At 39.5% G+C, this 27,700-nt stretch overlaps 1 protein-coding gene and 1 pseudogene across 2 annotated transcripts in view; one reads left to right on the forward strand and one right to left on the reverse strand.

The window, feature by feature from the left end:
• Nucleotides 1-2,387: 2,387 nt before the first annotated feature.
• The window catches only part of NPTN (neuroplastin), a 68,787-nt gene continuing 43,474 nt past the window's right edge, over nucleotides 2,388-27,700 (forward strand). Inside the window, exon 1 of one of the 2 annotated variants that reach the window (XM_041742596.1) lies at nucleotides 2,388-2,796. In XM_041742596.1, coding sequence (XP_041598530.1) covers nucleotides 2,706-2,796 — 91 coding nt within the window. In that variant the 5' untranslated portion in view covers nucleotides 2,388-2,705. The remainder of the gene's footprint in view (nucleotides 2,797-27,700) is intronic. The other variant, XM_041742595.1, reaches the window with a different exon arrangement.
• LOC121484548 lies at nucleotides 14,993-20,760 on the reverse strand (annotated as a pseudogene).

Here is a 27,700-nt window from a genome sequence, read left to right on the forward strand (position 1 = left end):
CTCCTGGGTAAAAGGAGTCCTCATAATCGCAGGTTTTGAGAGTTGATGGTAATATTGTACTTAAAATTTTTTTCCCAAATGATTTTTTTTTATTTTTTTATTTTTATTTTTATTTTTTTTTGGTATGTAGCATGAGGTAGTGGGAAGAGCATAGGGCTGGAATTAGAATTGCAGCAATTATTTATTATCATTATAATCAACATTTGAGTGTTTATATGCACCCGAAACTAATATAAACATTGTATATAAATTGATCATTTGTTCCTCCTATGATCTTATAAGGTAGGTACTATCATTAGCCCCATTTGACAGATAAATAGGGAGAGATTAGGTTACTTGCCCAAGGTCACACAGCTAATGGGAGTTGTGTGGGTGGTGGGATGGACGTAAATTTCACTTTTCTACTCTAGTTGGGAGAAAGAAAACCTCTGAATCTCAGTAGCTTAACTCAACAGACATTACCTGCTTTATGTAGGTTGGCAGGAGGCTTGGGCTTATCGTGCTAACTTAGGGACCCAGGCTGACATAAGTTTCATTTTGACACACGCTTTCACCATCACTGATCTCCATACAAGGAAAAGAGTACGCTACAATGTCTGCAATGGAATCACAGTGCCGCTGCTTGAAAATGATGTGTGTCATTTCTCATATTTCACCAGCCAAAGCAGTTCATATGCCACTCCCAAATTTGAGGGTACAAGGAAATGCACTCCTGCCATGAGCCCGGAAGGAGTCAAACCAGACTGTTTGGTATTAATGATTACCACTAACACTCAGGCCTTGGGCAGGTCACGCCTTCCTTGGCCTCAGTTTCTCTACTTACAAAATGAACACAGTCATTTTACAAGGGTCCCTTGTCATGAGGCTCCCTCATTAAATGGGAATGGTGATTACGGTTATGATGGAGCCGACCAGCCGACCGGTTGCATCCCACCAAACTTCCACCAGCTGAAAATCTCTCTCACCACAGGCGGCCCCGTGGTGTGACATACACAGCTGTCTGCAGAAAGGCCTTTGTCCAAGGACACCGGCCAACCTTTGGTTCCTGCACACACCTACGGTTCTGGAGGATATTGCTTTCATTTCCATCAACAGCCAGCCGCAGTTGTACTCCTAGTGTTTGCTCGAAAGCTCAGTCTGGAACCACCAGCTGCCAATTCATGTTGAAAGCTTGAGACTGCTTTGGCTTAGGAGTGTGCGGGTCTTGTAAGTGTTCTTCACCCTGGCTCCCCGAGCTCTATCTTCGCATTGAGTCAGATCCCCAGGACTGTTGACTTGCCTGCTCACAATTTCACTCCGCTGACAACTCCCAGGATATCTGCTCTGAGTCAGAGATGAGCTAAGCTACAGAAACTCCTTTGTTGGCCAAGGGCTGAAGATGCTGATAGCAGTACACACACACAGAAAATACTCTTAAAAAGTGCATTTGTCGGGCAGCCCGGGTGGCTCAGCAGTTTAGCGCCGCCTTTGGCCCAGGGCGTGACCCAGGGTCCCGGGATTGAGTCCTGCATCGGGCTCCCTGCATGGAGCCTGCTTCTCCCTCTGCCTGTGTCTCTGCCTCTCTCTCTGTGTTTCTCATGAATAAGTAAATAAAATCTCTTTTTTTTTTTTTAAGTGCATTTGTCAATTCCATGCAAACACTAGTGACCACACTGCCAGAGCAGAGCACTCGGCCGGCTCCTTTCCCAGGGCTCGTCTAGCTGTACAGTCATTCGTCCTCCTTCCTGCTCCTCTGATAGGCCAGGCGGCGAACCTCGTGGAAATGGGGGGGACTATCTTCCCATCTGGGTTTCACAGCAGATGCGAGAACTTGGTACTAAGCGGGTACTCGATAAAAAAGATCCTCCTGCAGATCCTTCGTGTAGGTTAACACCTGCTGACTTGCTCGGAGAACTTCAGTGTCTAACGGATGCGCAATTAGGCCACCTGAACTTCAGGCCCTGAGAGCCTATGGAACTAAAAAATAAGGTCAAAACCGGGGAGGAGGAAGAGAAGCGCGCGGAAAAAAAAATAAATAAAGAGGCCATCTCAGGCGGCGGGAGCAGATGTGGACGCAGGAAGCACAAGGTGACACGGGGCTCGGCGAGGACCACGCTGAGACCCAGGGGTCAGCGGGAAGGCTGGAACCAGGTGTCCCGGGGGCGTCTGAGGTCACGGTGCAGAAGGAGGAAACCGCAGGACTTTGATTGCAGACAATGAGGGGAAGGCGTAAAACCACGGCGGTGCATCAGATCCTGCGGCCACGAGCTCCAGCAAAGGCGAGGCTGGGGCAGAGGAGGAAGCGCACGGCCTCCCCGGAGCTTCCTCCCGGGTGCGGGCCCGCCCCCGGGGAGCCCCGCCTCCCCCGTCACGTGGCCTGAGTCGCCCTCGGCACGTGACTCACCTCGCTCCCCGCCAATCAGCCCGCGCAGGGGCGGGACGCCGAGGCCGAGGGGCGGGCGCGCGCGGGGGATGGTGGGGAGGGGGCCTCTTCTCGCGAGCCTTGCCGCCGTCGCTCCTTAGCCGCCCACGGGCCCGGAGCGGAGATCTCGCGAGGCTTGGGCGCTGCGGCGGTAGGAGGAGGACGGAGAAGGACGGAGCCGGGCTGTTGCTGCCTCCCTCGCTCACTCCCTCGCGCTCTCGCCCGCCCCCTCCCTCCCTCCCCTCCCTTCCCCGGCCCCGGCTCCGGCCCCGGCCCATTCGCTGTTCGGTCTTCCGCAGGGAGGATGTCGGGCTCGTCGCTCCCCAGCGCGCTGGCCCTCTCGCTGCTGCTGGTCTCTGGCTCCCTCCTCCCGGGGCCGGGCGCCGCTCAGAACGGTGAGCGCGGGGCCGGGGGCGGGCCGGGCGGGGGCCGGGGGCGGCGGGGGCCGGCGGGGCTGCGCGCCCGCGGGGGACACCCGGCCGGGAGTCCGGGGAGCCGGCCGCACGGCGTGGGGCTCGGCGCTCCGGGCCGGGGCGGGGACGCCGGGGAGCCGGCGCGGGGAGCTGGAGTAGCGGGGGCGGATGGCGAGGGGGCGCCGCTGCTCGAGACGGTGTCCGTGTTCCGGGCGGCGGCAGCGGTGTCTCCGCCGGGCTCCCCGGGAGGACGCGGCGGGGGGGGGGTCCCGGGCACCGGGGTCACGCAGGATTCTGCAGGGCGGGGGGGGGTGGCCCGCGAGGCCGGTGACAGCCTGAAAAATAAGGGAGACTCCGCGGTGGGGGGAGGGGAGGGGAGTCCTGAAGCATCCTGAGCCGCGTACGGGAGCCCCGGGGAGGGGGGGAGGGGAGGTAGGTGGGAAAGCTAAGGTGGTGGGCTGGCTGCGGGGAGGGGTGCGCAGAGAGGAGCAGCTGTGGCTGCTACGAGGTGGGGAAGAGGGCTGGGTTTGCTAAGGAGGGTGGAGTGTTGGGCATTCTGGGGTAGCGGTGGGGAGAGCGGAACGGAGTTTCTAAATAAGGAGAGGAAAAATGAGCAAAGGATGGGGGAGAAAGGTGGGGGGGGGGAGTATTTATTAGAGCAGCCAGGTGCCCCCGGTGCAGAGGTGGGGATGGGGCCGAGTCAGCCTCAGGGAAGGGAGTAGACGGCGGGAAGCCGGGGCTGCGATGCGGGGTCGCGGTGCGGGGGATGTGTCGGGGGCTCCGTGGGTCAGCAGCCCCCCCCCCGCGCCCCGGAAGGCCCGGCGGCCGACCTGCACCTGCCCTGGTCGGCGGGGCGGACTCCGTGGCTGCAGACGGCGGGCGGGATCTGGACGCCGCGCGTTTGGAGAGGACCTTAAAAGTTGCAAAGCAGAACAGGCGTTATTTTTTTCTCTGAGGACCACAGGAGCAGCTCCTGAGCTGCGTGCGTGCAGGGAATAGTGGGGAGACCATCAGGTTGATGCAGTTTGGGAGCTCTGTAGAGAAGATGGGGGAAACGGTGATGCTGCAAGGGGAGGGGGAGCGGGGGGGGGGAATCCAGGCAGAAAATATTCTGCATATTGGCGAAGCTGTTGCATGCAGTTCAGCTGCTGACTTGGTCTTTCGGAGGCGAAAAGTACTAGGAACTAGTTTCTGCTTTTGTGGTGTGGAAGCGGCCTTTAAGAGATTTTTAAAAAATTTAATTAAAAAAAATTTTTTTTATATATAGGGAAGAATTTATGAGAAGTCCCTACTGGAGTGAACTAGAAATTACTTTTGCTAATTCTCCAGTGTCTCGTTATACTAGAACAATTTAGGATTACTCTCGTTAGGATAGTTGAAATTTAATGGGCGTTCGTTAAAAAAAAAAAAAAAAATCAGTGATTGAGCCAGTGGAGTTAAGCTGTCCATGGAGAGTGTGAGCTTAAAATGCTGAAGATCGCGATGAAAATACATCCATAAAGTATTGAAAGAGCACCATCAGTTAAATAAAAAGTGTGTGTTGTACCAGATTGCACTGATCAAATCTTACGTATGTTGCATGGTCTTGAATGCTCACTGCAGGGGTTAGGAAGGAAATATTTTTTCCACGTCTAGCATGGAATTTGTGAAGTCTGTGGATATTTTGTCAGTTTCCCCCAAAGCATGCGGCCACGGTGGAACGCAGAGTAAAGTCTGATTTTCGTTTCATTAGTTTTTAGCCTGTGTTAAGAATATGACTTAAAAGGAGCCTGATACTGATTTCAGCTATTTGATTTGTGGGAATAGCACGGTTTCATCTGGCCGGGTAGGTGAGAGATTCTTGATCTTAACCTGTTTAATCTCTGTGCTGTGGTTTAGCTTCTTTCAGTGATTTATAATACGGCAAAATTGTAGTTTCTTAGCAACTAAAGCAATGTTTCTGGATAGGCTTACCAAAGATTTGACTGGCTATTCTCAGTGAGATGTGTTCTAAATACAGCATAGTGCAGCTTTTCCTTGAAATGAGCTTGAATTCAGTCATATGACCTGACTGGTGAAGTGAAGCTGAGCTTGTAGTTGACCCAAATGTATGTAAATTTAATTTAAGAAGAAATGACTGTTTTTGTGAGTGTGTGAGTCCATATAGGTCAGGATGCCATTTTATGGCTTTCTGTAACATGCTTTATAAGATTCATGCTTTCAACTGGTAACAGCAGTATAAGAGACTGATATCTGGTCATGAAGTTTGTATTTTCTTACAGTGCATCAACAATGCATACCATGCTTGGTATGATGTCAAAATGTTAGATTATTTATTTAAAATGATGGTTTAGAAAAAACAAAACACCACCACCATCAAACCTAAGTGTTTCTGGATTAGGTATGTAGTAGTTTAGACTGATTATAAATGTTTTTCAAAAGGTCTCTTTCATTATTCCTAAAATGAAGAATTTGGATCGAGGACTCTCAAGGCATCTTGCTTCTCAGTTTGTGACTCATAACCCTACAGACTTAAGACTTTCTCATCCAAATATTTAGACTTGTAGGGCCACAGTTTCAAGTAAAATCCTTAGCTAAGATACTGGTTTTTGTATTTATCAAGAAAAATGTAATTCGTTTTAAAGGAAGAAATTTGTTTTAAAAAGTAAACCTTTCTGATAAGGCATTAAAAACTTTAGACTTTAAAATTAAAATTGAATGAGGATAAACCAAACGGTATTATATAGAGATCAAGACCACAGACTTTGGATTGTGATAGACCTGGGTTTGAGTCCCAGCTCTTCTAGTTAAGTGATCTTGTATAAAGTGCTTAATACTTCCAAACCTCAGCTTTATCATCTGTAAAAGGAAGTTTATAATAATGCCAGTCTCCTAGGGATGATGCAGAGATTGTGAGAAAATGGCTAGAAAGCTTAGATTTCTGCCTGGGTATAGTGAGTTTCAGTAGGGAGTGAGTTTTTACTATATGTAACACTTGTTTTACTGTATGTAACATGTGTTACTATATGTTACTGTATGTGCCATATGCTGCATTATGTAGCATAACAGTAACTATATGTACTAAATATTTGCTTGTTATATAGCCTTGGCGGTTACTGTTACTATCTATTAAAAAGTAGCATTATTAATTGTTTTTCATCATGTATATGTTGAACACCTAATTGTTAATGTTGCTCACTATCTTCAATAAAATTAAGTAGGCCATTTTGAAGGCCCTGAACAGAGAGATTTGTGCTTTTGCTTATGTAACTTTAAGTGACCAGCTGCGCTGCCTCTGCAATTGCACATTCTAGTGAGAAAGTTTGTATTTCCATTTTATTGTTGGGGAGATTTCATGGCTTCCTTTTGAACTAAATATCTTTCATATGGGTTAGGTATTGTGTTTTCATGGAATCCCACTGTTGTGAAAAAGAGAAGTGGAGTGTAGTGCCTGGCACACAGTGGGAGTGTTGGAGATGTTAACTGATGAACGAATGTGGAGTGGAGTGTAAAAATGTAATATGTTCATACTGAAAATATAAAATTGGATAATTAACACTGCTTAGTGGGAGAAAATCAGGAGTCTAATGAATTTTATTATTAATGAGCTAAATTTTAAGAAACCATTTTGCTTGGGTGATACTAGGTAGTTGTGAATGTTGTCATTTGTAACAGTGCCAGTATTAGCAATAGACGATTCACAAATGTTTTTTCTTTTCTGTCAAGTGCTGTTTGCTTCAGTAGTTTGGCAGTTTTCTCTCTCTGAGTATGTTTTTAGACATGTATTTGCTATTCATTGTGCATCTTCTTTGGGTGAACTGAAATGAGTGGCAGAAGACAGATGTTACCTACAGCATCTGTGGCGCAAATGACATGCCAGATGTCTAGCAAAGAGATCTTAACATAATTAATCCAAATAAGATTTTAAATGACCAGAAGACATAGTTTGCCTTGGAATAAAGCATTTCCTAAGGAGGTTATAAGCCTCCAGTCTCTTAGGCAACTAACAAATGTCACTACTGATAAAATGGAGCACCTAGCATGAGAAATTGGGTCTTGGGTCTAGGGTTGAAAGGCCATGTTACTGAGTCAGGATTGCTCCTGGGCTCTTAGTCTTTGTTTTTCAGGGTTACTGGATTCAAATCAGAAAGAGATGCAGATTGGGTTTTTGTGTTGTCAGACTTACTAGAGCTGACTTGTTAATACACCAAGGTTTAAAACAACAACGAGGAAATAAAAGCCCTTAAACATAAATGTGCTCCACAGTCCAAACATTTGCCGTAAATTAAGAGTGAAGATCATTGCAGGTCTGACTTTTGAGTTCTACAAATCCTCATAAGAAATTGGACTATTTTATCTTGAAGGAATCCCCTTCTTCTACCTCAATACAATTTTGACATGAAATATTTTCTCTAGTGGAACATATCTTTAGACATTAATAAAAGGCAAAATGTTGCTGTATTGTCTTTATTATTATTATTTTAAATAAAAGTCATTGTTTAGGGCTGCAAAGATGAACAGATATGATCAGATAAGTGCTCTCACAAAATGAACATTTTTTCCAAAAAAGGTAAACTATTTACTTAATTTGAGGTACTTTTTCAAAGTAAGATGTATGTAAAATCTGATACTTTGCTGGATCTATGTAAAAGTTTTTGTTTGTAAGACTGGGAAGGTAACTAGCTAACGTCTACACAAATGAAATATGTAGAAAAATAATGACTATTGGATATTGTGCAGATGTTCAATAAAAGTTTGGGTAAAATTATGCAAATAAGTTTTGGAAGAGGTGAATTCTATGAAAATTTATCTGCATTTGTAACAATCTAGACAGCATCAGAAGTAGAGACTGAAGTTCTAAGAGAAATGGAAAGAGAAGAAAGCTTTCAGTAGTACAAGGAGAAAAGTAGGATGTAAAACTGAGGAATAGATCTTCACTTGAGCATCTGGAAAAATAGAATCTGTCAGAAAGTAAATAGAGCAGGGACTTTTAAAGTAAATTCACACATCAGTGTTTAAAAAAATGGTACAAAATCACCTCCTGTGAACAATTGGCTTGACTTTCAGTGTGTCTTTCTAAACAAAACATTATCATGTGAATTTTTAAAAATACCATTGATAACATGGAGTTTAATTTTAAGCACTTAGATAAATGCCTTTTTAAACTTGTTTGTGAGGTTTTTGTGGATTTTTTTTTTCAGAATTCCTAATTTTAGTTGGTAAGGAAGGAAACCTCTCCAGTAAAATAAGTTGATTTATAAATTGTTAGTTTTATAGGCATATACATATATAAGTATGTAATCTAACTAAGTTTAAAGTGAAATATTGCAGTAATTTTATGTAAAAACATTTCTGTGTACACCATTATCTGTTTTTCAAGAATTTATTCAATTTAGGAGAGGGAGTCAAGATTTGTACCTAATTCCAGTTTACTATGTTATCTAAAACGGAGAGTAGGCCTAACTTTTTGTTTGTTCTTATGAACCTAAGTGAGGTTATTTTGACCTGATTGCTCAGAACTATTAATTGGTCTGTCTGTATAGAAATGAGGTTTAAAGAATTTCATAAGTATCTACTTTTATTTGCATACAATAAGTTAGTGGGAGACGTGTTAAATGTTCCTCACCTACCTGCTGGTTGTTTTGTTTTGTTTCTTGTTTTTGTTATATTTCAAGCTTAAAAACCCAGTCCTGTCTTCATTAAAACAGATTGTGGTTAGCTTTGATGGAATTCTCTTCTGTTAAGTTCCTTGTACTAAAAAGTAGTGAATGGTATTCTTTTGCATTTCTGAAAACAATTATGGAATGTTTTAAGACTGGCTTTCTTTCCAAATAATCCTAATTACTAGAAGCTTATGGTATATTTTATGGTATTTTTCAGAAATATATCAGTTTAGATATGGTTTGTTTCCCTTTGTTTTATCTTAGTTTATATCATTGTTAAATCCAAGAATTGCTTCAAATTGACTGGACAATGACCTATAAATGAGATGATGTTGAAATCACTCTGAAAGTGTTAAGGTTCTATATATTATGTCAGTTTCTATTATCAGAAAACGTGAAGTTACAGATAGTACCAATAGTTTTAATCCTATCCAAATGTATACTCACATTTTATTTTATTTTATTATTTTTGAAATATTTATTCATGAAAGACAGAGAGAGAGAGAGAGAGAGAGAGGCAGAGACACAGGCAGAGGGAGAAGCAGGCTCCATGCTGGAAGCAGGACATGGGACTCGATCCTGGGTCTCCAGGAATGCACCCCGGGCTGCAGGCGGCGCTAAACTGCTGCGCCACCAGGGCTGCCCTATACTCACATTTTAAAAGTGATTGAGTATAAAGTACTGTACAAAACAAAACATCAAGTCCTTTTCTGATAGAATACTAATAAAGGAAAATGTTCCATATGTACAATGCTGTAGTAAGAAACATGAGTGTGCTTGTGTATATAAATTGTTATGCCATTGATTCTCTTTTCTTCCTGATATAGTATTTGAAAACCACTTTGACTAGATAATGTCTAAACTCTCTTCCAGTTCTAAAATTACACAATTCTATTGACCTTACAGCTTAGGTACCTCTAATGAGTAAAGGGCCTAGAGAGAGAATGCTTTATGTTTTAATAAGTGTTTAGAAACCTAACTTTTTGGAAATAAGAAAAACTGATTTTGAGGCAGGTACTGTTTAACTGCCTTGTAAACCTACTTCAGACATTTGTAGTTTTGTTTCAAGGAAGGCAGAATGGTGTGTTATAGAGCTCTTATACTAAACTCACTGGGAAAATTGCCAGTCTGAATGAAACATTTTAAGAAATAAAATCACTGCCAGGTAGGTAGATATTTTGTGTTCTTTCTATTAGTTGAAAAGTAGTTGACTATTGTAGAGGCAATGAAGAGACAGTGAGGCACACATGAATAATTGTATTTATGACTTTCTCCTGTCTCTTATGTATTTTTTTTTAGACCTCTAAACCTTTCCATTATATTTGAACAAGGCAATGCAAGTATTACCTGAATTAAATCTAAGAAAGTTCCTAGATTTATAGTCCTTAGAAACAATATGTTCAAGTCTCAATTTATAAATTTATTCATTATATTTCTTTGTATTTAAATAGACCCATTTCCTTGTTTCTTTTTTTATATTTTTGTTAGAATTTCAAACATATAAAAAATAGTAATATAATAAACTCATACTCATCATCTAGTTTCAAGAGTTATAACTACATCCTTGCTGCTTATTTAAACATAACCTGAAAAATTAACATTACAAACTAAAATTTTCTACATGTTGAAATGCAGTTAGGAGAGATTAGCTTATATTAGTAAAATAGAAAAAATTTGGTTCACAGTTACGTTGAAATGATTCTAAAAATATAAAAGCTCTTTAGAAAAAGACTTTCACACTTTTGTTTGTGATCCAGAAATACAGATTTTGTGACTGAGTATATGCATAAGTCTATAACATTTTGTACAATGTCTGCACTCTGTAATGTATATAAAGAAAGCTATTGTGACCTTGTATCTCAATTTCATAATTCATTAATGGGTGATGAGACACAACAGCATTTTCTACTATGGAGTGGTTTTAGGTTTTTTTGTTTTATTTTTTATATGCCATGTTAGTCTGGAACAATATGATGATATTGTAAACACGATAAGGATTTTCGTGAGGCATTTGTCAGTAATATCAACATGTACTGTTAATAAGGAAAATATAGTATTGTTGAATTAATACATTAGCCATTAGTTATAGAATATTGATTTTTTTTCCCTATCTGAACTTGGGACTTAGGGGAAGCTATAGTAATTTGAGTATCATAATCAAAGCATAAGTTTTCTAGTATGTTGTCCTTTTCTTTTTTTAAGATTTATTTGAGAGAGAGAGCACGGGAGGGGGGAGTGTGGAGGGGCAGAGGGAGAGAGAGAACAGAATCTCAAGCCGACTTCCCACTGAGCACAGCACCCAATGCAGAGCTTGATCGCAGGGCTTGATCTCAGGGCTCTGAAACCATGACCTGAGCCAGAATTAGAAGTCGGATGCTTAACCACCTGAGTCACCTAGGGACCCCTATAGTCCTTTTAAATTAGAACTTAGGTTCCTTATTCCCTAGTCCCTGCCTTTGAGTTACTGGTTGAGTACAGGGCTGGGAGTACTACCTGTTATTTCAGAGCTGAATGCTTACTCTGATACCCTTGTTTGAGGCACTTTGCTGGTGACGACAGAATAACTTGAGCACTGGCCACAGGAAAAGGGAAAAGGAAAGCAGAAGCAGATCCTAGAGTAGCAAGTTTACTCATTTTTAGACGCTGCTTAGAGAAAAAAGGGCAACAATATGTCCTTGTTCTGTGTTGGCAACTATCTGAATACTTTTCTTTCTCTTCCTGTTTCCTCTCTCTTTCTTTTAAATACTTTTAAAGTAATCTCAACACCCAAGGTGAGGCTCGAACTCAAAACTCTGAGATCTGGAGTCACATGCTCTACTGATTGAGCCAGTGAGGCACCCTTGAAACACTTTTCAGTCCATAGATTGAAGGAATATGTTAAGTTTAACTTAGGATTTTTTGATTATACAAGTTTAGGACCTTAGAAACCATCGGGGAACAACTGGAAAAATAGCATAGCAGCTCCAGCATTGAAATTATATTTGTTAATGGTGAATATCAAATCATTCACCAAGGAAGATGAAATAAGTGGCCTTAATGCAAACCAGGAAACTGCTACTTAGAAAAGAGCAAATATAAGGAGGTTTCAAATAACTTGCAGGGAACTGTCATTGAATTACCCTTAGACAAATAACCTAGTGATCGCATATCAAAATTATGGTACTACTGACAGTTTACTGTTTTTTTACTAGGATAGAACTCCAAATAATTATGAACACTTTCCAACCACATTTGAGATAAAATGCAGATAATTCTACATTGATGGTTCCATAAGAATTATTAGAAAAGCCTGAAGGAGCTAAATTTAGGGAAAGGGAGCACTAGGGGGATGGGATTCTCTATTAATACCTTCAAGGTAGCAGTGTAAATGAAGTAAGGGAATTAGGCAGTCTCCAAAGATGAATGGGCTGTATTGAAGAGCAGTAGCCTAGAGCATGAGGAAGAAAAGGGTAGGTTGAGTATTAAGATGATTTTAATGAAACTAGCAGAATAGTTGTTTGCACTCACTCATTGTCAGAGCCATTTATAAGTAGGGCAAAGAGCTGGTTGGGAGGAGAGGGACCTCATAAAACAAAAGGGAGGACTTTCTTTTACATCTAGTACTTAGATGTACTTGGCTTAACAGCTCCGTAATAGGAGGAAAAACCTTTATGGAAATGAAGAGGGAGTGAAATGGATTTCCAGAAGTTTCTAAAGGTCAGAAATTTGTTTTTAACAGTAAAATTCTATGATGATGAATTCAAGAAAAATGGCAGATTAACTTTGGAATCCATTAAAGTAGCTTTTAGGGTCCACCTGTAACACTAAGAATAGGATTCTGTTTATTATAACCTTCACAGACAACTTTTTTTGTTTAGTTATCAAAAACCTATGCTATGAAACTTTTCTTTCCAATTTGTATTTTACACAGAAGCATAAACTTCATAAGAGTTTATACTGCATGTGCCTAGTATAAAAGTTTAACAACTGGCTCTTAGAAAATAGGCTTTGTCTTTTATATGGTAAATGTCAGCTCTTAAAGTCTTATCAACAGGAATAGAGCACGTCCAGACTAACTCTTTAAGACTTCATTGGTCAAAATTCTGCTGTGACCGAAGCCCTAGCCTGTTCTTTGAGTGCTGTAATACTTTGGTAGAGGTGAAAGCTCACTTTGATTAGTTCAGAGTATAAGGTTGCCAGATACGATGTAGGATGCTCAGTTACATTTGAATTTCAGATAGCGAAGAATTTTTATTTGCTAAATTTGCAACATTAGAAGAATGTCTTTTTTTTTTTTTTTCTATTTTGGTTCTCTGTTTTAGAATTTAAGTGACAAAACTTATTGTAATTTGATGAGTTTTGTGTATTAAAAGAAATATTTTTAAAGTAGTTTTAATATGACCAAAATTGTCATTAAAATGTGCATATTGCCATATTGCAAATTTTGTATGAGAAAATATATTTTAGGGTAGTGTTTTGTTTTGGTTACATCACATTTCTAGATAGGTTTTCTTCAGTTCTGTTTTATATGACAAAGTAGGGTTTTTTATTTATTCTTTAAAAATTGAAGCTATTTTCAGGAAGGATATGAGCACAAGCTTCCAGATTGTTTTGTTGTTTTTGTTTTTTTGTTTTTAGCAGTTCCCCACCCTCTTCTCCCCTTACCTAAAATCTTTTAAAATTTAGGGCACTGTTGTCTGAGGGCATATGATAAAGATGATACTGGGGCTGTTCAAGGATTGTCCTTTTTCAGATTTTTACCCTGGGGCTTGCAATATATTTGCGTTCTTGGCTTGGAAGAAGAGAAGTATATGAATGAAGATGTGACTGGCCACAAACCATTTTCCTAGTGGGCTCTGTTCTAATTTTCACTTCCTGAATTATAACCACCTGATTTAGAGAGTGAGAAAGCAGATGTTAGCTCTGCAGTTGAGGGATGTGATTTTTTACAGTTTTTTTTTTTTTTTTTTTTTTACAGTTTTAATACTAAAAAAAAAAAATCATGGTTTCATGAGTTTTAGTTACAAGGCCTTTGACCAGAGGTGTGTTGCTGTATATTAGTAATTCAGTATAAGAGATTTTACCTTATGTCCTTTTGGTTTGAGCCAGGGTGAGGCAGCTAGAAAAATAATAATAATAAGAATTACTAGGTTCCAGGGTGGGGACACCTGGGTGACATAGTCTGACTCTTGGTTTTGTTTTCTTTATTTTTAAAGATTTTCATTTTATTTATTCATGAGAGACACAAAGAGGTAGAGACATAGGCAGAGGGAGAAGCAGGCTCCTCCCAGAGAGCCCGATGTGGGACTTGATCCCAGGACCAGGATCATGCCGCTGAGCCACCAAGGCGTCCCTGACTCTTGGTTTTTGGCTCAGGTTATGATCTTGGGGTCCTGGGATTGAGCCCCATCTGACTCTGCTCTTGGCATGGAGTCTGCTTGAGATTCTATTCATAATCATACCTATACTTACACATATTTATTTGAAGTATATTTAAGGCAGTTTTAAGAAGTGTTCAAAATCATGATTTTTATGAAACTAGAAAATTAGTATAAATTTGATGTCTAACACTCAGTTGGAGACCATATTACAGGATAAATAAACTGATAGACTCTGTCCCCACTATAAATATAAAATGTAAATAAAAACTGGGTTAAAAATGTTATTTTGTAGGACAGTGTAGTTGAGTAGAAAAAGCCCTGGATTTGGCAGTAGCCTTGAATTCCTATTTCCATTTTAGTTGCTGTGGTTTCTATTTTTAAAATTAGTATAATAATCCATAGGGTTTTCATTAAATTAGATGATAATTTGTGGGAAAGTGCTTTATAACCTGCTATTTTGTAAAGTGGCATGTACGTATATCTTTGAGTTACAGGGCCCTGTACTTTATAAAAGTATTTACCCTTATAGGTTAACTGCAACTCTGGTGGTTCATAGGAAATTGAAGAGGAAAGTAAAGTGCTAATGAGAAGGGCAAGATTATTTCAAGGTTGGTTTTTCTGACAAATGATGATTATATCTTAGAATGTACATTTTATTTTGTTACTATTTTTAGAGGTGGGGAAGGGGCAGAGGGTGAGAGAGAATCTTAAGCAGTCTCCACACCCAGCATGGAGCCCAACCGTGGGCTTGATCTCACAAGCCTGAGATCATGACCTGAATCACAATCAAGAGTTGGATGCTTAATTGACTGAGCCACCCAGGTGCCCCTATTAATTTTTTTAAGACTGTTTCACTGAATCATCCCCCCTCTCCTGGGAAGGCTGATATTGAATTTCTGTAATCTTTGAAGTGTGCTTCCCAGTACTGCTGTCATCTCCAGTTAAATCTGGGTATAGGAACATCCTATTATCCCTTGTCCCCATCCCCTCCTTGCCCTAGATAGACGACAGAAGGGAAAGTCAAGCATATTTTGTGTCCTGTTTCTTATCTTCTTTTTTTTTTTTTAAAGATTTTATTTATTCATGAGAGACAGAGAGAGAGAGAAAGGCAGAGAGAGAGAAGCAGAGACAGGCAGAAAGAGAAGCAGGCTCCATGCAGGGAGCCCAACGCGGGCCTCGATCCCCAGACTCCAGGATCACATCCTGGGCCAAAGGCAGGCGCCAAACCACTGAGCCACCCAGGGATCCCATTATGTCATGTTTCTTAATACATTTTTGTGACTCTCCTTTACAACCCTGAATGAAATTCATAGATGTTTTACCCTACCTACAATTTAAAAGAAAAATGCAGTGACGTAAATGTAACATAAAGGGGAAAATAATAATAAAATACTTGGTTCAGTCCAAATGTTCAGGCATGGCTGCACAGGAAGGCAATGAGGTAGCCTACCATTTATATTCATATATACAAGAACCAAGAATGTGACAGCTACAAATGCAGACTGATGTTGTCCTGCTGTAAAGGTGACACAAATACCACAGTGGCACGGCTACTGATAATATCATTTTCTGAGAAGGTGAACAACTTTTGGTGAAGTTGCAAATGAAACAAAGTCCAGTCTATTCTTACTTTACATGGTAATTGCATTCCTGGAAAATTGAGTGATGATTAAACCATTTAAGAATACTTTGTGTGTTATATTTAAAACAGGAAAAAAAAATAAAACAGGTTCTAGGCTCAGAACAACTTTTTGATCTTGAATGCCATTTGAAAGTTGTGTAGGAAGAGGTACATGTAAGACATTTCCTACTTTGTGGGATGTTGAGGATCTCTGGTCTTGGCTCACTAGAGGCTAGTAGTGCCGTCTCAATCATGTGTCAACCAAAGATACACCCACAAATTTCTAGAATGCTCCATAGAAGGCAGAGCAGTCTCCACTGAAAATATTTCCACGATTCTCTCTACTTATAGATATCCTCAGATATGGGATTATAGAACCTAGTCCCCAGGACAACCATTGGTCAAAGCCACACCTCTTCTAGGAATGGAAAGGCAAGCAGAGCAGCTGTTCACTTGTTTTTATTCTTTTTGTTAACATGTTTTAAAGCAGAGGCTGCAAACTCATTTATCACAGGAGCTAGGCAAGTACGGTTTGCTAAACTAGAAAATACAATACATGCTTTGGCTGAAAACACTGCAAGTTGGACTTCTAAAATTACTGTACTACTCAAATCAAACTGTCAGTGGGCCTTATTTTGCATGCACTTTACCAAAGGATTATATTATGAATTTTGAAACTTGAGATGTTGGATTAGAGTCCTGATTTTTGGCAATTCTTTTAATCCCTTTTTCCTTACCTGTGAATTAGGTGAATACACACCTCGCAGAGTCGTGTTAGAATGAGAGTGCATACCTCAATTACCTAGCATGATAACTAACATGATATGGGTTTGATAACATTTTTTTGTCACTAATATCCTTTCAGTTCTCTTGGTTTATTTTTTAATCTGAAAGCTAGCTGTGTGTTTTACAGTGATTATGAAATTTGAAATCTCTAATATGGGAGATATTCGCCCCTTTTTAATAGAAACAAGGAAGTAATTAAAATGAATTTTTTTGGTTAACATGCAAACCCTCAAACATCTAAGGTCTTTGGAGCCTGGTGCTGGTAACACGAAACATGCTAATTCCAAACTATTTCAGTAGATCAACCTTCTTAGTCTTTCAGGTTGGCTTTCAATTTTAGCATAGCAGTGATGTTTTTAGCAATGCTGTTACCTATTTCTAAAGGTTTATTTATTTGAGAGAGCATGAGGCAAGGAGAAGCAGAGGGAGAGGAAGAGAGAAACCTCACTAAGAGAAGACCCTGACATGGGTCCTGATTCCACAACCCTAAGATCATGAGTTATGTGGAAACTAAGACTCAGGTGCTTAACTGACAGTGCCTGCCACCCAGGTCCCCTGCAGTGATATTTATTTTTGAACGAATGGTAGAGCAGATAATATCACTAGTACTACAGTACTTTATTGCACCTTCAAAATTAGATTATGCCATAGTAGTGACATTTTCATAGTTGTTGCCTGAATTAGAAATTGAGCAACATGATTTTCACCAGGAAACTTAGGTATATGATTTTCTTCCAATTGTTCAGTGAATGTCTTAAAAGTTCCACCTTTTCTTGGTTCTTGTAAAATGCTTTGAAGGCACGTATATCTTGCTGTACATCTTGTTTTCATACTTTAGCAGCAGACATTTTTTTCTTTAGGCAGTAAAACGGGGACCTAAATAATTAAGGCAACATGTGCTTTTATTCCTTTATTCCCACCCTCAGAATTCTGTTGTTCGTCTTTGTTTTCTTCCACAATATGATTTTGAGTCCTTTTTAAGAGCTTTGTACTTTAGTGTTGTGTGTGTGTAACATGTAAGTTGTATATTTTTAAGTCCTTTTTTCTATTTTCTTTTTTTTTAACAAACAGTTGATGATTTTATTTTCACATTTCACAATACAAATGAAAATTGCCTTTTTTTTTTTTTTTTTTTTGTCCCACTACTCCCCTGCAAAAACTATTCTCTCTTTGATAGGAAGTGGAAGCAAGTCTTCCTTGTGCTGTTAGAACACCCAGAGTCACAGCACATGATCTCCTGGTGAAGTAGAACAAGTAATATAAAATGAATATAAAGAGGTTCCTGTCTCTCCTTATCTGTCTGGTTGAGTCATTCCTGGCTGAGTGGGCATCATCATGGGACGGGCAGGAGGTCTCATCATTGGGGGCCCAGGCATCATTGGCATGTGCCCTCCTATAGGTGGCCTCATTTCAGGAGCAGGTCCACTGGCATCATCCAAGGAAGAGGAGGGCCCATCATTGGCATCATGGGAGGGCCCTCCATATGGGGGGCTGGCATCATACCAGGGCGAGGAAGACCCAGGAGACTGGGGGGAGGTGGGATCATTGCCCCTGTAGGAGGAGGAGCAGAGAATGGAGTAGGAGGTATCTTTCCTTGTTGGAGTGCAGCGGTGGTTTTGTTGATCAGGCTCTGAGCCTGCTCTTCCATCCATTTCTAGTAGTCTTTCACATTCTCTTTGTGTTTCCTACCACTGCAGTGTGTCTTTCTCACAGATGGAGAGTCAGTCATGGGTGAGGTATGTTTCGCAGTAGTCACAATAAAACTTATGTTTTAAGGTATGTTTCTTACGTTACCTATAGCTTTAAGGTATAGGTATGTTGTTCTGCAGGCCGTTGGCCACTCCATCCCACACTGCCCGGAAATGACCTATTTTTTTCTATCTTGATTTTAGTTCTTACCCATACCTACTTGGTCTTAACCCTTCTGGTATCTTCCATTGTTTCTCGATAAACATATGGTACTAATAAATTCATTTTAAAAAATATTTTATTTATTCATGAGAGACAGAGGTGCAGAGACACAGGCAGAGGGAGAAGTGGGGCCCATGCAGGGAGCCTGATATGGGACTTGACCCCAGGACCAGGCGCTGAACCACCCAGGTGTCCCATAATTCTTTGTCCTGTTTTTTTTTTTTTTTTTTTTTAATCTTTTGAGGCAGAGGGGTGGCAAATTTATTCTACTTGTTATATGTGAAGTTTAGTTGACTCATGTTTTTGTGCTGGAGTGTTAGCATATTGTGACTTCTGGGTATTTTTGCTTTTCCTAATAGCTGTTTAATGATTTTCATTGTATGATGGGGATTTTTCTAACGTGCTCTTAAAATCTTTTAATTCCCACAAGGTCATAATGTCCATATTTTTTTAGAAACAGCTCAGCTAGTCTTCGAGACCTAGTTACAAAGGAAATTAATTTCTTGTAGAACTGAGGACATCAAGGCAGAAAGAATTCCAGGCAGGTGGCTAGTAATGAATATTGATTATAAACTATAAGGCACTTGCTGTGGGCTGGTAAATTTTAGTGCTTCCCTGCAAAGCTACCACTTACTGTGGAGTGCACATGAAACATTCTGAACTGTCTGCCTATGGAGCATATAATTTGCTACCCAGTGGCAGGTAGACATTAAAATTCAATTATGGGGTGAGGGTGGTGCTAGGGGTAATCGGACTTTACAGCTGTTGGATGAAAGGGCAAATTTTGATGTACATTAAAAAAAAAACACCAGAGTATACAGAGTAATAGTTCTTACTTTAGGAACAACATTAAACTATACTGAAAATTGCTGAGAAATTAAAAATTGCTGAGAAATTACCATTTGAAGTATGAGATGGCTGGAACTTGTATTTCAGTAACAGGTATGTATATTTTAGCAGCTTTAAAGTCAGAATGGGAAAGAATTTGAGTGGAATGTGTTCTTAGTAGTGCCTTAGAGTGTCACCTTACCATTCTGCAACACTATCCTTTGTCACCTTAACAGCTCAAGAATTGTACCAGGTCTTAAATTCTCAAAACACACTATTAGTAAAACTGATGGGCCCAGTAGTACCAGGGGAGCCTAAGGTAACCGGATACATAAGCTTGTTAGCCATATCTACCTAAAATAAAATGAATTTTTCATCAGGTTGAATTTTCAAAGGATAGATATAACTATAGGAGGGAATATTACCAGATAGAGGATAAACCTTCCTTCCTGGGGTGGTGGTTAACCGTTTTGAAATGGAATTATTTAAGTTTTTGAAAAAAGGAGAGAGTTACTGGATTAAAAAAATTATGAAAGGACTTGCTTACATGGTAATTTCAAATAATACCCAGGTGTATAAGGTAAAATATTAAAGTTCCTCCTTTTATGCCTTGATTCCCACTCCCCAGGAACAAGCACTATTAGTAGTCTATTGTGTATCTTTTCAAAACTTGTTTTATGTATACATATAATTTATAGACTGTAAAGCTCTAGTAGTATTAATTATGATATAATTTATCTTGGTATTTATAGCCTTTTTTGAATATGGTAATTGAAGTGACAGGTATTTTCACTTATGTTGGTGTATGGAGCCTCTAGAATACATCTATTGTTACTCATTGTTACTGAAAGGAGTTACATTGATGATGACTGAATTCTTTATATTGAAATTGGTCCACTGAGAGGGCCTTTTTCATCTGAACAGGGAAAAAGCTCTATTAAATGTAAAAGAACAATATATTACTGTATTTTTACCCTGAGACCATTTTTTTGGCAGAAATCTTGAATGTTCACACATTTAATATCCTGAGACAACTCTAATTTTTAGTGAAAGCATTTTGGATTCAATTTTGCTGTCTCTTTTCAAGAGAAGCAGCAGTATTTTGTTGGTGTTTGGGAGACTAGGTAAGTAAATAACCTGATTGTCCACCTCATTGTGGAGGTGGAGGTACTACATAATCATGGAGTTACAAGGTAATGAAGGTCTGAAACAAAGATGATCAGAGTACAAATAAGTAATTATGAAAGGAGAAAAGAACGGTTTTGGATTGTTGGCTGAATTTTGGGATTTCTTGAGGAATCACAGGGGAACAGGTTGTAGTGGATAGAACATTAGTGAACAGGATTTAGAATACTTGGATTCTAGGAAGGGTGCTGCAACTGAATTAGAGCTTCTTAGGACCATGGTATATGTTAAGTGTCAGACTGGGGCAAGAATTAGATTTAAGTTTTCAACTTTTAGCAGCTAAAGTTCTTTTTTTTCTTTTTTCTTTTTATTCAAAAATTAAGTAGAATCTTAGTTTCTTAATTAGATAAAAGTAGAGAGCTGTTTAGAGAAAAGACATTCCTAATTGTTCTAAAAACTCCTTAGGATTGGAGGAGCGGAATTTTAAAATTGATGAAATGGGTGACTTCTTTGTAGGCCTACTAATGAAGCAAAAAGATTTTTTTTTTTGCACAAGATATCTTACCTTTGGTTCACGATCTACTTGCTCAGTCTTGATATCTGCCTGGGAGAGGTCCTGTGGATACTTTGCAAAGTCATCGATTGAAATATTTATACTAATGAATTTGTCCATAGTTGACATAAGAATAAGAGGTGATCCCTGTAAGCAGAATCTACAAAATAGCACAAAGATAATCATTTTACGACTTGGTAAAATATTTTTTGTTGCAAGATTTGTTAGACTCTTTAAGAGAAAGACGTGCTTGTCATTTGCCTCGAGTTTCGAAATCCAAGAATATGCACAAGATAGGCATACAGAGGTATGCTGTTAGGTCCCTGCCTGGAAAAGGATTGAAGTGCTGTTAGTTTTTGTCCTGAAGTGGGGGGAAATATTCAGTGTTTGGTGTTAGCAACCACTTTGGAGATCTGCCAGTAAGTAGAAATCTACTACTAAGTTTCAGTTTACTAGTTAGGAACACTTAAAACAATAGGTCACACAGTAATGCTAAGTACTTTTGAATTTCCATATAGATAGCTTAGATGATTGGGGATGGATGTAAATTGATAAAGGCCTGACCTGGGAGCACTGATGAGGAAGAAGTAGAACCCACTGTGTGATAGTCATTTTACGATAAAATACTTCTGGGTTGCATACTGTATATAGGATGATATTTAGTTCTTGTCCATAGTAAACAAAATACTGCTGTCATGCAAAATAGTGTAGTGTTTTGAACTCTGGAATAATAATTGCCAGGTTGTGCATCCTACTTCTGTGTATCTGTAGAATGGCAACAACAACTGTAAGCGGTAGACTGTATTTTAATGAAGTGAGTTAGACTATATATTTTGCACTCTGCTTGGCATATATAAATGATCAGTAAGGATTAGGTGCTGTTTTTTTTTTTGTGTGTGTTTTTTTTTTTAAGATTTTATTCATTTATGAGAGAGAGAGAGAGAGGCAGAGACACAGGCAGAGGGAGAAGCAGACTCCATGCAGGGAGCCCGACGTGGGACTTGATCCCAGGACTCCAAGATCATGGGCTGGGCCGAAGGCAAGCACTAAGCCGCTGAGCCACCCAGGGATCCCCCAGATTAGGTGCTATTATAATGAATTTATTTTCAGAGAAATGCAGTTAAATGTTAATAAATGTTCTTTCCCTCATAAAGGATTTTCTTAAAGGTTATTTTTTCAAAGAAGAAATTTCTAGGCTGTTTGTTTTTGATTCTGGGAAGTTTACAGGGAAATCTGAATTTCCTTCTCTTTTGGGATAGATGATGGCTGGCATCATTACCTAATTTGGAAAAGAATGGGAAAGTTGCATTCCAACTGTAAAGTAAAATCTCAAATCAAAATCTGTTTTTATTTTTTAAAACCAAAAATCTATTTAAATTCAGTTTTTATTCCCTTGTTAGTATTAATGGATGCATGGCAAGAAAACAAACTGGCATTAGGGATTTGATTTTTTTTTAAGTAAAAGTAACTTTTAGGGCATCTTTGGTAAATTCAAATATACCATAGTCTAGTTTTCTACAATTTAGGATTCTGTTGATACTCAGAAAGATGACTGATACTGTGAAAAATTCCACTAATCTAAGAGATAGTTTCATTCATTATACTGCTCATTAACATGCTAATTGCTAGTACATTTTAAATTGTTAATTGGTTGAAATTTAATGAAAAGGTTTTATCTTTAATCCTCAGTTAATGAGAATTGTGTTTCACAACATTCTTTTAACAAATATTATTGACTTATTATATATACAACAAGGCATTGTGGGGATACAAAATTAGAGACCTATTCTTGTTTCCAAATAATTCACAATTATTAAAATATACTCTCACACAAGCACAGTACTGCCTTATGCATCTTCATGGATTCATAGAACTGCATGCATTTCAGTTTATTGACCACTTATATTTATAGAATAGTAGCTATTATATTAGAAAAGACATTAGAAATCATCTATTCCAATCTTATGATTATACAACTGAGGTTTCAGATTAAACATATGTATTATTAAATGGAACAATTTCTGTACATTATTTATACTTTCCTTGAAGTTACAATTTAAATTGGTATGTCTAGCATTTTATTACCATTAAGTTTGGCATTCATTTCTGAAACACTATCAGAAATACATTTTAGAGAGTTAATACTAGCCTAATCTTGGCCTATTTTGTACCAGGGTTTGTAATTTTACTAGATATGATAATACTCTTGGACTACTAAGTAGGGAACTACCTTTGCAATATTGGGTTTCAGTGATCTTTGTATACTCTCATTTAAAACCAAGGCCGTAGAGCTTGAATATCTGTGCATACTTTATAGTAAGGCAAGAGATTCTTGTTAATGGGGGAATTGTCTTAGCTAAGGATGATATAGAGACTAAATAATATTGAATGTAGGAGAATAGGGTTGAGGACTTACCAGTTGTGATGGGGGGGAGACCCTAGAAATTTGGAGGTGCTTTGTAGGACTAGATATATTTAAATCTGAGGTATAGGTGTTTTAATAGAGGGGTTCTTGGAAAATTATTGCTCAGAGTTCTTGGGAAAAGTTTGTAAATCACAAATATACTGTATTTAGAGTTGAAGTTTAATTGACCTGGAGTTTTATTCTGAAATAGCTCCATTCTAATTGCTTGATTTTACATTGCACAACCTCCAGGTTTCTCATTAATAGATAATCATAATTCTCAATTGGTGCCTGTTGCCCCGTCACAATTATTCATAGCATCCCTTTTCACTCTTAAAAGTGTCCTGGTTTACTTGGTAATTTTTTTTTCTTTTTTGTAAGTAGGCTCCATTCCCAGCATGGAGCCCAATACAGGACTTGAACTCACGACCCTGAGATCAAGACCTGAGCTAAGATCAGGAGTCAGACACTCCCCCCCCCCCCCCCAAAAAAAAGAGTCAGACACTCTACTGACTGACTACCCAGTGCCCCAAAAGTGTTCTGGTTTAGATAATAAATTTTGTGGTTGCCTTATCCATAAGTGTAATATCTGCCCTTGGGTACTTAATATGATGAAGGTATATGAAATGTCTTCCTGTGTCAGGTAATATGTTTTTCCCTAAGCTAAGCTATTTCTGTTTAGTAGAGTTAGGAGGGCATTGGTAAAGATAGTCTCATGGGAAGTCTGGGTGATCTCAAGGTTTTAGATGATTTATAGGCTAGAAAAGAGCCCTGTGTTTTCTGTGCTTGCATCAGAAACACAAGATGGGTGCATATCACTTAGCTTCTCTGGGCTAAACTAAATTCTCAGTGTTCAGAGGTAGTTTTGCATTTATGTGTCATTAAAAAAAAATTTATCAGCAATCAGAGGCATGTGGGTGGCTCAGTCAGTTGAGTGTCGGACTCTTGGTTCCAACTCAGGTCATGATCTCATGGGTTGTGGAGTTGAGCCCCGAGTCAGGCTCTGTGCTCAGCGGGGAGTCTGGTTGAGGATTCTTTCCCTCTGCCCCTCCCCCTACTCACATGTTCACATATGTGTGTTCACATGCATGCGTTCTCTCTCTCAAATCTTTATAAAAAAAAATTATCTGCAATCAGGTACTAAATGGCAAGGGCAAACACATCTTAGTACATGATTATAAGTATTTTTCAGTTAGTATATTTAATTATTTTTAATGGGCTTTATTTTTTTAAAGCGGTTTAGGTTCATAGCAAAATTAAAAAGTACAGAGAAGTAACTGTATATTCCCTGCCCCGCCCACACATAGAGCCATTTCCACTAACACCATTCCATCAGAGTGGTAGATTGCTTACAATCGAACCCACATTGATACCACATTATCACCCAAAGTCCATAGTTTAATTAGAGTTGATTCTAAGTGTTGTACATTCTAGGGGTTTGGGCACATGAAATGACCTATATCCATCCATCTTTGTAGTATATAGAATAGTTTTGCAGCCCTAAAAATTCAGTGTTCCACTTGTTCATCCTTTCTTTCCCTCCCCCTTAGCCCCTGGCAGTTTGATCTTTTTATTGTCTCCACAGTTTAGCCTTTCCTACCATGTCATATAGTTGGAGTCATAAAGTATGTAACCTTTTCAGATTGGCTTCTTTACTTAATAATGCATTTACGGTTCCTCTGTGTCTTTTCATAGTTTGATAGCTCATTTCTTTTTAACACAGGAATATATAATTTTAATAAAGTGTTCATGATAGTCTCTTTCTGAACAGTCTTAGTAAATTCCACAAGTAGGATCTTAATTCTTTTTTAAAGATTTATGTATTTATTCATGACAGACACAGAGAGAAAGGCAGAGAGACACAGGCAGAGGGAGAAGAAGCAGGGTCCTCGCAGGGAGCCTGATGTGGGACTTGATCGTGGATCCTGGGATCACGACCTGAGCCAAAGGCAGTCGCCCAACTGCTGAGCCACCCAGGTGGCTCATGTGACAGCAGATTGAATGTATGTTAAATTCCCATTAACGGGGTTAAAATTGCTTGTTGCTTTAAGAATTTGTACTGTGGCTCCCCTCTTCCCTGTTTAAACATAAAACTTTTCTTCATATTGTATTGCCCCTTTTGTAGATGCAGCTGAAATTCCAGGAATGAACTATAGCTATGTAAATTGTTGAGAAATTGAGAGAAATATAGATCTTCACGAAGTATGTAATACCAAATATTCCTTAGACCCTATTACTTAATCTTACCATAGAAATAATTTTGCCATTGTCATGACAAAGTAGTGGGAAAGCTTGCAGTTTCAGTACAGTGTCAATATGATTAATAGGTGAAGGAATCAAATTTGTCTCATTTCATAACTCATTTTTAAAAATTCAGAATAAGACTGTTTTACTGAATATCTTTAGTTTTTTAAATTGCGAGACCATCAGAGTCTAGATGGAGTAGGGGAATTCCCTAATTCTAGGCCATTGTCAAAGCGGAGATTCTTGGTCATTTGCCTGTGTGTTACTGTCTTTATTTTCCAAATTCATATCTGGTTAATCTTTATAGAAATATTGAAGAGGGGATGCCTTGGTGGCTCAGTGGTTGAGCGTCTGCCTTTGGCTCAGGAGGTGATTCTGGAGTCCTGGGATCAAGTCCCACATCAGGCTCCCCGCTGGGAGCCTGCTTCTCCCTCTGCCTGTGTCTCTGCCTCTCTCTTTCTCTCTGTCTCTCTCATGAATAAATTAAAAGAAAGAAATATTGAAGAGGACCAGAAGGCGAGGAAAAGAACATAAGCATTGCAGTATGTCATGGAAATAGGAGCTACATTCCTGGTGATTCCCCCCCCCCCCCCCTTCACTTGTTCTGTGGAGTATTGGTTTTGTTTCCAGTACTTTACTGCAGAGTGTAGGGTCATAGTTGGTTTAGTGTTGGGCTTTGGGCTGAGATTCCACACATTTTCCTTGTCAAAAGTTGAGAAAATTTGGTTGAGATTAGGTATTAGCTTCTGCCCAAGGAAAAATGTTTCCCAAGATAATCTTTGGAACTGGGATTCCTGGGTGGCTTAGCGGTTGAGTATCTGCTTTTGGTTCACAGTGTGATCCCTGGGTGCTGCGATTGATCCAGTCCTGCATCAGGTTCCCTGCAGGGAGCCTGCTTCTCCCTCTGCCTATGTTTCTGCCTCTCTCTGTGTGTCTCTCTCATGAATAAATAAATCTTAAAAAAAAAAACAACAACAACAACAAAGTAATCTTTGGAACCAAATAGGTGCTGTTTTTATCAAAGGTTAAGGATTTTTTTGTAAACATGAATGGCATTAGGCATTGTCCTCAAGGAAAGTTGCTATTACTTTGGGGGCTTCTGGCATGGTTCCTGTGCCTTTTATCTGAGTCATTAGCAGGAAGAACATGAGAAGACCCTTCTTTTATATCTTCCAAAGCAAAGTAATAAATTATTTACCTGACCTTATTAGAAGTTGTCCAGATAGCGGAAGGGAGTTAATTCCTATTTTGGTGTATTTTATCCTAGCAAAAGTGTATTGCATTCAGTGGTGAATCATTTGGAAAGAAGTGTAATTATGTAGAAAGTTCCATTCTCAGTTCCTTTTTCATCCTCCCTGAGTGAGCTCATCTCCTCCCTTGGCTTCAACTTCCATCTAAGCTGATAATTCCCAAGTGCGTATTTCCAGCCTCCACCTCTCTTCTGAATAACAGATCCATATTTTTAACTACATCTGAACATCTCACCAGCATAGCTTATCCTGTATATATCTCCAAAGCCAACTCTCAGTCCGTCTTCCTTTTCCATTTACAGTATCACTCTTCACCCTGTGGTCAACAATTTTTGTTGATTCATTCCCTTAAACATTTCTCGCATCCATCACTTTCTCACCATTTCTACAGCTACCCTTACTTAGTTCAGACTCATGTTTTTTGTTTGGACTATCAAAGGAGTTTTCTAACTCCTTTCTTCTAATCTATCCATTATACTGCCACCAGTCAGACCAGTCACACTGCTTGCTCTATAGTAAAAAGCCCAGGCTTCTTAGCCTGCAGGAGGCTTGTCATTCTCCCTAAACTGTGAGGTTTTGAGGTTATAAACGGTCTCATTTTCCTGAGTAGCATGAGTACTTAACAGGTGCTTGGATATAAAAGCACTCAAAAAATGTTGATTTTTTTTTTCCCCAGCTGTATCTAGAATCGTTATGCCACTGTTCAATGCAGTGCTTATAACTGTTTCCTCTTGCTTACAGCAAGACCATCTCCCCTCTCCCCGCAACTGACAAGGCTAGACAGATTTCATGCATAAGTTTTCTGTGCATTTATTAGCCTTATCCCGCAGCAAAATTAGCTATTTCTTCTATGTTCCCGTGGTCTTTTGTAATCTGTTGTATAAGTAGCTATTATCATTTGTATTGTATTTTGGTTATTTTTCTGTGTCATGTCTTAAAGTTTTAGCTCTCTTTATTTAGGAACAAAGTTTATTTTAATTATCCCTGTGGGGACTCCTGGGTGGCTCAGTGGTTGAGCATCTGCCTTTGGCTCAGGGCATGATCCCAGAGTCCTGAGATCGAGTCCCACATATGGGAGCTTCCTGCATGGAACCTACTTCTCCCTCTGCCTATGTCTCTCTCTCTCTCTCTCTCTCTCTCTCTCTCTCTGTCTTTCATGAAT

This window comes from Vulpes lagopus, chromosome 2 (genome assembly GCF_018345385.1).
Source record: "Vulpes lagopus strain Blue_001 chromosome 2, ASM1834538v1, whole genome shotgun sequence".
In the NCBI taxonomy this organism is placed as follows: domain Eukaryota; kingdom Metazoa; phylum Chordata; class Mammalia; order Carnivora; family Canidae; genus Vulpes; species Vulpes lagopus.